The sequence below is a fragment of the Lepisma saccharinum genome, chromosome 24 (assembly GCF_977018435.1).
Source record: "Lepisma saccharinum chromosome 24, izLepSacc3.1, whole genome shotgun sequence".
In the NCBI taxonomy this organism is placed as follows: domain Eukaryota; kingdom Metazoa; phylum Arthropoda; class Insecta; order Zygentoma; family Lepismatidae; genus Lepisma; species Lepisma saccharinum.
This window is the reverse complement of record NC_139252.1, coordinates 31,265,840-31,278,738: the sequence shown is the minus strand read 5'-3', so window position 1 is coordinate 31,278,738 and position 12,899 is coordinate 31,265,840. Positions and strand designations below refer to the sequence as shown.

The following is a 12,899-nucleotide window of genomic DNA, read 5'->3' as shown; positions in this document are numbered from 1 at the left end:
TGCTGTGAGTATTTTGATACACTAAAAGGTGCATCATTTGCAGTTTATGCACGTTAACGTGTTATTGAAATCAAAATATATATGTGTCAATTGACACATTTTGGGTTCTGTGTGTGGAGTTGACATATTCTGTGTGTACTGGACTGAACTTTAATAATTGTTAACGAAGACGAAATAACTAAATAACTGAATTATAGCCTATTATACAGTTCAGTAAGTGTGATAACGTGATGTAATTTTTCTGGAAAAAAGGGAAATTTTTACTTTATCTGAAGGAAATTCATGAAAATGGTTTACCGGAGTGGCCATATAGCATGGTGCACACGTGTAAGTTCGGTATAACAGGGCGTGACAGTTCAGGGACGTGATGTCTCATTCCTGGAAATACCAAATTGGGATTGGTGGGTTCTGGGGCGGAAATCTTGCGAGGACCACTCCAATCAGCGAACAAGCGACGCAACATCTGTCGAAATTTGATGTCAGCCATGGGCGAGTCCTCGAGAGTGCGCCATGCCAGGCTCTCGAACATGAGTGATGCCTCGGAGGGGGTACCAGTGGAGCTTGTTAGCCCGCTGATGTATTTATTAATGCCCTGTTCCTAGGTTAACAAGCGGTCGCAACGGTGAAGGCACATATGGCACACATGCTTGCCGGGTTTCGCGTTTGTGGTCGTGTATGCGTTGCGTTGATGGACCGCTGTGATCTTGTTTTCGGAAAAGGGCTGTGCGTGGACATTTTTCAAGTTTCATCAGCCCGCATTGTTGCGACTTAACAATGGCGCGACTTCCTGAGTATTTCACTGACGTCACATTACATGTCAGTAACGAAATTTACACTGGAACCTATTTTTTTTTAATTGACAAGTTTTCTATAAATCTGTTCGGTGATAAACCAAAAACAATAATCGGTAAACAATCTTTTTTGTGGTAACTAAACAAATATGTACGATTATTAAAAGAATTTGGTTCTGATGAACAATTATTTTGTGTGCACGATTACCAAAAGAATTTGGTTGTGTTGAACAATCATTTGTGTGCACGATTACAAAAAGAATTTGGTTCTGTTGAACAATTATTTTGTCTGCATGATTACCAAAGAATTTGGTTCCGTTGAACAATCATTTGTGTGCAAGATTACCAAAAGAATTTGGTTCTGTTCAACAACAATTTGTGTGCATGATTACCAAAGAATTTGGTTCTGCTGAACAATCATTTGTGTGCACGATTACCAAAATAATTTGGTTCTGTTGAACAATCATTTGTGTGCAAGATTACCAAAAGAATTTGGTTCTGTTCAACAACAATTTGTGTGCATGATTACCAAAGAATTTGGTTCTGCTGAACAATCATTTGTGTGCATGATTACCAAAGAATTTGGTTCTGCTGAACAATCATTTGTGTGCACGATTACCAAAAGAATTTGGTTCTGTTGAACAATCATTTGTGTGCAAGATTACCAAAAGAATTTGGTTCTGTTCAACAACAATTTGTGTGCATGATTACCAAAGAATTTGGTTCTGCTGAACAATCATTTGTGTGCATGATTACCAAAGAATTTGGTTCTGCTGAACAATCAATTGCGTGCACGATTACCAAAATAATTTGGTTCTGTTGAACAATTATTTTGTGTGCATGATTACCAAAAGAATTTGGTTCTGTTGAACAATCATTAATGTTTGTTTACCGGAAACTATTTTTTTGGTTATTCGATTTGTTTTCTATGTAGAGCTCGAAATAATCCTTTAAAATGCTCACTGCATAATGATTACACTATAAAAAAAAAACTTTTTGCACTTGGATGTGTCACTGGAGTCAGTACATTTGTGTCAATTGACACATTTTGAGTTCTGTGCATATATATATATTTTTTTTAAAAACATATATTTGTACAAAACTAAGTTTACAAAAGATTATATTACTTGCCCACACGATACCCCTCTGGTATCGCCACAGTTGGGGAGACCCTGAAGTAATAAACTAAATCAGCTCCTTTTTCCTGGATTTGTCATTTTGAAATTTTGACCACCATACTGTTGATGAACTGACACAATCGAATGGGGCGGGAGAGAGATGTAAAAGTGGGGCACGCAACAATAGAACTCTTGAAAGCTAATTGACGCGCATTGTTGAGCGAAGTACCAACTGTCGAAGAGCAACTGTTTCGTGGTTTTGTTGAGAAATCATTCGCTGATTGTTTCCGCCAATCCAGAGGCTGTCAGATCGGCCATATGGTACAGGGTGAAAGCATGGCCGAAGCGTATGGGGTGGGCATAGAATTTGGAGCTATCGAAATTGAGTTACTTGTTACTGGCACAAGAAAAGGGCTCTAGAGAACAAATTATAATGCAGTGTTAGGAGAATCAAAAGGACCAATCAGAACGTAACGTATTTGAACCAACATTTTTGAAATGGCATCTCGTGGCTAGGGTCACACAGGAAAGTTAACGCATTAAATATCGCGAGAAATAGCGTAAAAGCTGTTGTGTCAAGCAAAACTCCAAATGTGTATATTAAATATGCACTGAAATGCATCAGAATTTTGTACATATTATTTATATCATATTAACTACATCACTAAAACAAATGTGTCAAATATTTTTGCAACTTGCTTCCAAACAATGATAATTTTGAATTCTTAAAATATAATTAGCCCCTCTTGATATGTAACAGTTATTTCAGATTTTGGAATGCAGGATATATTATTATTTTGTGAAACATTTTTCAGTACTTCAACAACAACAAAAATAATAATACTGCGTATTAATAATGTTAACAGAAGAAAGTGAACTAGTAATGCAATGAAACGCACAAATGCAAGAAAATGCATTAAATTTTGCATTCAAGTACAAAAATGCACCTCAATGTGTGTCTGGATTCATCCTAACACTTCATTTTCTCATGGTACATCGAGTCGGACGATTCAGTCGACCAACAAACCAACACACGCTTACATGTATATCAACTTATGCATTTGAAGTACATGAAATAAATTTGATGCATTCTCTTTTCTGTGTGTGGTCGAGGATAGCGATTTCATCGATAACCATCTACGTGTTAAATTTATTTAGTATCATACACAGTAGCTCACATTATTATTATTATTATTATTATTATTATATGATATACGGCTGAAGACGAGTGTAAAATCATTATTAAATTAAATTTTTTATGGTATGTAGTAGGAATACAGTTAAGTGTAATCTTATCGTTTGGTCAAATACCTAACTTCATTTCCTTAGGAATTTGCGTATTTAAAATGGTTGATTGCTAGATTCGGCTTATTTTTAAGTTTTTTTTTCTAGTTAACTTTAAATATGTTATTAACCCATTAACTACCGCGGAGCTATATATAGACTCTAAAATTGGGCCTTTTTTTGCGGGAAGTCATTTTTATAGACACCACTCTTTAGTGCTATTATTAGTCTATGTGGGCTATTGGCAACCAAAAATCCATTGCAGATCCTTTGTCAGTTCTTGAAAAATATTTTTTGGCAATATGGAATTAAGAGTCGCAATGGTATAGTAGATAGGATGTCTGACTGCAATCCGGAAAACCCGGGTTTGATGGGTATTCTGGGATCGGAATTTTACCAGCCTAGTCCCTGTATAAAGCGTAAAAGCGGCCGAATCGTGGTGCTGATCACATCACCTCCAAAATGGCCGAGATCGACAATATGTAGTGGGGGTGTGGGGCCTTACCCCCAAATACCCTAAATGTGCCTTCAAGGCATGGTGTTGTATGCAGGGGAGAACCTTACCTTTGACCTTACCTAATATGTTTTTTTTTCTGCAGTCTATATATTAGGCTCTAGATTGTTTTCCTTAGCTTCATTTTGCGGCAAGTCTTTTTATAGTTAGTTTTGCATTACTTACGATGACACGAATTTGCGGTTACATCTATACATAGACGATTTTTTTTTTTTGGTCGCACTTCTCTTCAACGTCGCCGCAGGGAAGGAACACTATTTGGTGCATTTCAAATCGGGGAAACACCAATCTAAGGATTAGGGTGAACTAATTATATTTTCAGAATTAAAAATAACTTCATTTTGATTTCAAGGAAGTTTATGAATTATTTTATGCATTTTAGCATGTCTCGTAATATGATATAAATAATATTTAAAAAAACAGCTGCATGTTTGTGCATATTCATTTATTTCAGGGGCCATCTAGTCTTTTGCTTAAGGCTACAGCTCCCACGCATTTCATTGTGTTAATTAATTATTTTACTATTTGAACTCTTAGAAAAAAATTACTAATTCTACCGCTAAAATGTTGCAGTCTGCTTGGTAATTTACCAAGCGGGACAGGACCTTTTTTTGTTATTTGAATTTCAATATTATATTATGCATAAAGATAGATAATCATTATAAATTATAGTTGCGTGTTCATATATATTGTCCATTGAGAACGCAAATGTTGTATTTCCAAATTGAAAACAAATGGATATATTTTGGCTGTAGTCTATTTAGGATGTAATTGTTTCATCTCTGCAATCGTCTGGTGCCAACGTACAACCAATCTTGATACATTGAGTGTCTTTTTGGTCCATGTGCAGAATTTGGAAACAGCCACAAGAGTGCAAACTCTTACAGTCAATGAAACCTTACTACAATTTCCTAAACCAACTACAAGCGCCATTCGAGTATGACATAAACCACTTGCATTCTAACCTCAGTCACTTGTGGGATATGCTTAACAATGGTAGTGGGCTTCGGTTCTTACTTTTGTTGTTAACAGACAAGAATTTTGAATAATAGTGGATTCAAAGTAGTTGATTGATTTCCCAAAATAGGAATTATATATTTTACTTTGCTAGCAAATGACAAATTTTAAATCTCGTTTCCAGAATGGAATCTGGGGGATAGAACATTGGCACTCTCAAATCATAGCTGGTGTTGCGTGCAATTATTCTATCTGAAATTTATTTTTCTAGAGAGGCTTCAATATATCAGCCTTTGAAATGGCACCAACGTGCAGCACAAAGGTCCAATAAATATAACATGTCAAACTTTAAAGAGCTCTCCTGTAAAAAGGAAAAAAATGGACATAGAACATTTACATTCTCAGTGGACGATATATAATTAAAACCCAAATCATTAAAATTATATGATGTTAACAATGCAATAGCCGTTAATAATTTTAAAACGGTCATGTAACTTTTACGGCGGTTGAATGGCAGCAGAAATTAACGATCATAGACAGGTATTTCTCCAGCCAACTTTTTTTCAGTATGGTGCTCGGCAAGCACAAAAAGTCACAAAACATCAGCCAAAGAAATGCAGAACATTACTCTGCAGACAATAGGAATATGCCTGCATGAATTTTTCTCCGAGGCCAGAGTAAGATTTCACATCCTGCCCTTCAGTCATTGAAGCTATTATTATTATATTATACTTTACAAATCATAACATTCAAATTGAATTGAAAATACTTTTGCACCGCAAACAAGTGCAGAGTCTGCTAGATAGAAATTAGATTCGCCTGGCTTCCTTTCCATAAACCACTTTGTTCATGAAAGTTCTTTTGTCTTCTTGTACTTTTTCACAAAGCATGGTGTATCTGATCCATGTTTTTACGTGCCGAAGGGTACTGTAAAAAAAAATTAATAGTTGAAAATGACGGGGTGTGAATTGTCAAGGTCAGATCCCGACTTTTCGTAATCCCGAACAGCCGAAAATACCAAAGAACCTTATTTAAAAAAAGATGTTAATTCTTGAAATTTTCTGCACTTTAAGTGTCTGAAATTTCTTGGAATTACCAGTTTTTATTCCGGAAGTGCGAAAACAATGACTTGAAGGGAAGTAGTGTGTACAATTTGAGACCTTCACCGCATCGGGAAATTTTGAAAATTCCCCTTCCCGGTCGAGAAAGTGGGAATTTTTTCCAGTTCCGAACGTCAGGATTATTAATATTTCTTTCGAAATCCCGTCTCGACCAAAAATGTAATTGCTGTAACAGTCAGCCTGTAAATCGCAGAGAACAATATTATTTGTAATGAAATATCGTTACAATTTCACAATTCGAATTACAAGAACTTTTTAAAGATATCTCAGGGGGCAGGTTTCCCCCCCCCCCCTGCGGGTGCCCTCAATAAAAAATAATAATTAGGCCTATTATGGGAACGCTTTGTGGCAACTACAATCATATTGCATGTACTAAAATTGTATTTCCAGTATAAAAAACTGCACATTTGGAAAGTCTCTTCGACACATTTGATACATGAATTAAATGCTTTGAGCACAACATATACTGTATTTTCAAAGTATCAAAAATATATTTTTCCCACTGTGGGATGACTTCTGAGTCGGCTGATGGATGGTACTTCGCCCAACTGCCACTTGAAAAAGAAATAATAATTCGAGATTTTTTTTAAAAAAAAAATTTCTATTGTTTATTATTTACGGAAAACAAGATCTCAATGGATTAATGAATTTTCCAAACTTAATGACAAAACACATCTCTTTGTAGTTCTTTTTTTTTTGGACGAAAACCTTCGTTGTTGGGCATACATATAGTTTTGTTCATTAGAATATGCAAATAATGATGAATGAAACATCCCAAGTGGAATTTTGTTAATTGAGAAATTTCCAAATGCTTCCTCTAGGTGGAATGATAACTTATTTATAATATTTTAGAATACCAGTGTCATCGGGGCCAAAAAAATAAAAAATAAAACATTGCTGTGACAAGCCCACGATATACGGTAGAGCAAAAATATGTTTTATTCACAGTTTCCAATTTATTTTGCATATATTTCTTTTCGTTTCTTATCTCCTTAGCATAGTGAAATGATTTTTTTTCCATTCTATGACATCGAAATGCGAGAAAAAAAATTAACAATGAGTCATTTGGGTTTCCTTTAACTGTGAAAGTCGAGTACATCAGAAATAGTTTAGAGCAGCGATGTAACGAAAATAAAAAAAATAAATAAAATATAAAATAATTAAACGTTACATTAAGATCCCTTTCTTTTGGTGCACATACAAGTTTCTTACGAAACCACTATTGTAAGACAAGAGTTGGTATGCAAATACAATGCAATAAGCAGTAATTGTAGGTAAATTCTCAAGTACTGATGCCAATAAAAGTTTATGCTGTACCGAAAGTGTGGAAATTACGATACAAATGCATTAATTGTTGGGTTAAAGTGTCACATTAAATTGCATAAGAGCAGTGAAAACAAGAAAATAGGTAGAGGAGGGGAGAGAATATTTTCTGGGGAAGGCATTTATATTCAATATACCACTACCACTAACGAAATGCAAAAATGCATATATTTTTGAAGTTTTCTTGTTTGCTGCACCGCTAGAAGTTCCACTAAAATGTAGAATATTCTACAGTTAAAATTTACTTAATTTTCAAACTCAGCCGTTATTTGATAAAAAATACCGTTAGAAAATGATTGTAAATGACAGTTGCGTGCACTATAATTTTTAAAAACGCAATCCTTGCAATTACATACTTTAAAAACGGTCATGGTGATTTTTGTTACGGCAGTTGAACAGTCTCAGACTGTCATTTCCTTAGTCAACCTTTTACAGTGTGAAAAGAGGGTGCGGGGAGCATACTGGTCGATTGAGGTGGTCATCCGCCCACCCCTCCCCCCTCGACAAACCACCTTTTGCCACAGCAGTGCATAAAGTTCGCACCATGAGAAATTTTGATTGATAAAGAGAAAACTATCAACTAAATGCACAAAAAGTCCAGTTTTCGTTGATGTGTGTTTTTAATTTAAAGAAAAAAACAATAATAATAGAAAAAACTGATCAGGTGCAGCAAAATTTTCTCGCATTTGTAGATTTTGTGCACCGAGGGCTCACCAAGAAATTTCTATAGGGGGTGGGAGATCATTTTTAGAGGGTGTAAAGGGAAATATTGTGAAACTTTGGTGATTAACTTTTGACATGCATATACTTGAGAGATCTGAAAAACAACCAGCCCCATAGCGAGGTGTAAGCTAGGGGGACTGGAGCCTAAGGCGCCAGCACAGAGGGTGGCGCCATTCAAATCTTTTTTTAAAAAAGGTCAAAATTGACGGAAAACTTACACTTTGAATTTTCCGTTTCCCGAAGTAGTATTATTGTAGTACGATTTTAGAGATGTTCTTCGGACACTAGGACATAACTGAAAATTTGTAGGGCGTAAATATCACAAACCACAGCATAAGAAGAAATTGTAGTTTTTTTGGTAATACGGGAAGGTTGCGATGTAGGGGGGACCACAATCCTGCATAGGGCGTCAAATTATCTACCTTCGGAGCTGCAAACAACAGTTATAGATACAAGCAATGTCAATGGAGATATTTTCCATCCGCTGTGAGAATGAAGTTAATGTTAATGTAAACAAAACCACGTGACTTCTGAAAAAAAGTTCCATTCTATTGTGTTAGCTGTGGTGTCATTTTACCAGCTGTTGAAAAATCTTGCGCTCAGGAATATAGTTCATACGGTAAAGCCATACCATTAAACGTAGCAACTATACTGAAGTTGTGAAACTCTATACATCTCATAATACAAGGTTCCATAACTTCAATATACTACCTAAGTTGAGTGGTATGGCTTTACCATATGCACTATATTCCTGCGCGCAAGATTTTTGCACAGCTGTCACCTGAATAACCAATGGGCTCTCTCATCATTTTTTTTACTATGTCTCATTCTCACAGCGGACAGACAATGGTTATAGTAAAATAGAGCACCTACCTTGTTTGTTGTTGTCCAGGATTGACTACAATTAGGATATCCTAATTTTGCACAGTCTGCGCCGTGGGCTCCGGCCCTCCCCCTCCCCCTGCAGCATTCTGCTGCTGCTGCTGCTGTTGCGCTGCAGCAGCGGCCGCCGCTGCCGCCGCCTTCTGTGCTTGCGCCTGCTTCTCCTGTTCGTTGAGCTCCTTGATGGCCTGGATCTCCTTCTTGAGCTTCATCCTCCTGTTCTGGAACCAAATCTTGATCTGCCTCTCGGTGAGACACAGAGCGTGAGCCATTTCTATCCTCCGTCGTCGTGTGAGGTAGTGGTTAGTGTGGAACTCCTTCTCCAGCTCCAAGGTCTGGTACCTGGTGTAGGTCTGCCTGCCCCTTCGACGTAACCCATTGGCTCCTGGAACGACAATGGAGAAAACACCATTTGGTTACCGAGCTTTTGCAGCATCAATTTTTTCCCTCCCTTCCACATCAGAGAAAAAGAAATAATTTCCTCCAAAAACCAATGCATCATTCAAAGGTATGCGCACGTATTAGTTATCTTGAGTGTTAAAATTACCGTGGCCCTTAGTTAGACTCGGCAATGGGGACATTAAAGTCAGGAAGAGTATATTTACAGCGCTGCTCAGCAGCGACTCTGCTGACAGAGTTATGGCGAGGCCTTCGATATCTTTTATTCAATTGCTGGCAGTGGCGCATTGAGCCCCCGCTTATTGTGATATGGTCCAGACGGAGTGGAGAAGTCCCTCAAGGTCTTCCACCATGAACTCAATGGGTCACAACAAGCACCGCCGGAAAAAAAAAAATCACACATGTGAATCTGGCCAAGTATTAAGTCGTTGGACCACTTCTCGAGGAGCCAACATGGCCGACGCGGTTCGTCAAGAGTGGAAATATAATTCAAGGACGATTACTCAGGTTACCAGCACGGGAGAGGGGAGGATCATTAAGATTCCGGATTTCTGATTGGCTGACAAGTTTCCCCGCAAAGGAGTTCTCAAGGTGGGAAGACACGAAACCTTTTTTTTTTATCAATACTCCCCTCTCCTCACTGCTGTGTTTTTCTCTCCCAACCTGTCTTCCTAAGAAACACCTGCGGGGCACGATTCCAAAAAAGGGGTGTGCCTCAGAGTCTCAATTTTCAACGTTGAAAAGCGTTTATTTCTTCTTTTCGTCTAGTGATTGAGACGTTGGCAGCCGAAATTAAAACGTAATCTTCGAGCGCATCGACGGACCAGCAACCATCCATCAAACATGGCCGCTTTGTATAAGTGATGGATAGTTCGCTCGGACTAAGCCAGGAGCAACAATTTTAACATAAATTATTGTTTCTTTTTGCTTCTAACACACGATATTCCCATGAGGTATTCGAAAATTATGGATATTCTTAAGATGCGACAAGAAGCGCTGGTCCCTGCACTCTGAACAGCAGGTGATGACGTCTTTTTGCTTAGTTTACGTTGGGAATTTCTTAATAACCAGCGCCAGTATTAAAGTTCTGGAAGGATAAACAACAAAAACAACGATGGTGGTCCTGGTAAAACAGGCAGATGCCTCAGACTCCACCACAATGAAAAATTGCATACATATGCATATTATCACAAATAAAATTTGTGATAATATGCATGCATGAAAAAATGCATGAACTTTGATGTACAAAAATAATACATTTACAAGGCTTGGTTGATTTGGTGTTTTAAGTCCACTTTATGCACAGTTAGGTTAATCGGGACTGGACCTACAGTCTAAAGTGGGATCCGAACCACAATGTGCCTCCACAACATTCCTAGGCAAAAAAATGCACCACATTTTGAGCAAGTCTTTACATGTATTGACAACGGGGACACCCAAAATTAATTGAGGTAAAAAGTACATAAAACGTGTAGCCACAAGCAAATGTCTATTGAATGTGCACTAAAATGCATCTCATCTTTATAAATGTTATTTATATTATACTGACACTGCAACGAATTTTTTATAAACTTTCTGATAAAATCACACTTTGAGGCATGAAAGTGCATCATTGGGCACTCTAATATGTTACTGGAGTCAAAAAACATTATACATATTTTTGTCAATTGATACTTTTGAGCTCAGCGCGTAGGCGCGCAGCACTATACATTTAGCATTGCCATCTACATTTCGAAATGTCGAATCGTCATAAAACCTTCTATTTCACATATTTACTGTACAGTAGAAACGCATTAGATAAAGTGTAAGTTAAATTTGTGTATGCGTGTATATACGTCACGTTAGGTTTGTTGTAATAATGACATAATAATGAGGGTAAAAATGACAATGTAATGAGGGCCTGGAATCGAAACCCGGGACCTCTGGCGTCGTAGCACGCTGTGCTAACCACTATGCCATCGAGGCCGGTTTGATGCATTTCGAGTTCTGTGCGAACCTTGGAACATTTCAGTGTAATATTATGTTCGAGACCCTTTTCTTTCCACACTTGTACTATAATGAAAATTGAAGAAAGTGTGACGAAATTTTGCACAAAGAAAGTGCTTCTCTTTTACAGTGTGCGAGTTGCAGCACCATGGAAATTCCTTCGGGGGAAGTCCGGAAACAAAAAAAAGAGCGAACAGTGCACGGAAACAAGTAAGGAGTCTGAAAACCTTTCCATCATGGATGAGCAAATATTTGACCGCCAAGATGAAGCTGATACGGCACGCCTCTGTCTGCACTGCCTCGTCGTGGAGGAAGTTACGGCATCAGAAAAAGGGGGGGGCGCTAAGCGTTCTGCCCCCCACCAGAAGCAGTACACTGACAAATAGCCCGGAATGCACAGAGAAGCACGCAGAACCATATTTGACTCACTTGTCTCATTAGACGGGCATAAATGTCTCAGATGACACGTTTACGGCTATTATGCGGACAAGTGTCTCACTAGGCATGGCTGGATGCATTTGTTTTGAAAAGTGAGAAAAAATAATCAGAGAATTCCGGCCAGAAAATGCATCAAATTCAGCACGGTTTCGCCATTACTACTCCAAAATTTTCATGTGTTTTTAATGTACATCCTGCAGCAATAATAGCAATTTGCCTTCATAAAGATAGTATAATTTAGAGCGTGATCTAAGGTTCGAGTCCTGGCGTGTCCAAGAGAGGGTTAGTGAAAGACATAACCCCCTTTGCCTTAATATTAGTTTGGTCTGATTTGAGTTTTAAGTCCACTTTATGCACAGAAGGTTAATCGAGACAGTTTAAAGTGGTACTCGAACTACTAAGTGCCTCACCGGATATCGAACGCGGGACCTGCATAACATTAGCCAGAATTCATAACATCAAATGTAGATAAGATGGCAAAATACAGGACTGTCTACTAATAAGACATACCCACTTTTACTTCTATATCCTCCCTTATAAAATTCCTTGGCACGTTACTGTTGGCGTGGACATAGGTGTTTCTTTGTGTTTCTTCATCATTATCATCATCATTCCTCATCATCGTTGCAGTTAGGCTAAAAAGCTGGGTTGTTAAAGATCCCGGAATTTGAAATAAATTCAATTCCGGTCCAGGAGGGAAAATCAGCAAGCGTAAATAGGTTCTGGACAGTAAAGAACCTTTTGATATGTAAAGCGTTTCAATTCTGTCCAGGAACCTTTTCACCGGATCAATTTAAATTCGGTCGAAGAACCTTTTTTTCAATGAAACAATACGCAACTTGGACCGAATTTAAATTGCGCGAGAAAAGAAGTTCCGGGTTCCGGTTTTGCAGCGGAACCAAATAGAACCCATTGGAATTTATGGGATCCTGGTCCCTTAACAACCCCGCTAAAAAGACAGAAACGGGATGTAAAGCAAGAAAAAAATGCAAAGCGAATTAAGAAGGCTGATACCACACCAAATAATTACTACACACAGAAAAGTAAATGCATCAGCTGAAACAAAAAATGCACAAAATGCTCGGACCAAATGTTTAAATGCATCATCGAGAAAGGTGTAGAAAAAACACATCAATTGATGCATTTAAGGAGAGCATGCATCTTCTGATGTACTTTGACGTTACATTTACAAATGATATGCAAAAATGCATCAAAATGTCAGTGGTGTGCCCAGGATTTTCGAAACAGGGGGAGGGGTTACGTATACTTTCTTTAGTAGTCTAGTCAGCTCCTATCTTGTCATCTTTTCCTCCTGCCTTTGAAGTTCTCTTTCTTTCTAAAGAAAATACTGGACCAAAAGGGG

The 12,899-nt window shown here is 37.8% G+C and overlaps 1 protein-coding gene across 2 annotated transcripts in view; it reads right to left on the bottom strand.

Moving 5' to 3' along the window:
* Window positions 1–12,899, bottom strand: part of LOC145978259 (homeotic protein ultrabithorax-like) — a 487,109-nt gene that overhangs the window by 228,689 nt on the left and 245,521 nt on the right. For both annotated transcript variants that reach the window (XM_083110758.1, XM_083110759.1), the window contains one exon: window positions 8,705–9,098. In XM_083110758.1, the coding sequence (XP_082966884.1) occupies window positions 8,746–9,098 (353 nt within the window). In that variant the 3' untranslated portion in view covers window positions 8,705–8,745. The remainder of the gene's footprint in view (window positions 1–8,704; window positions 9,099–12,899) is intronic.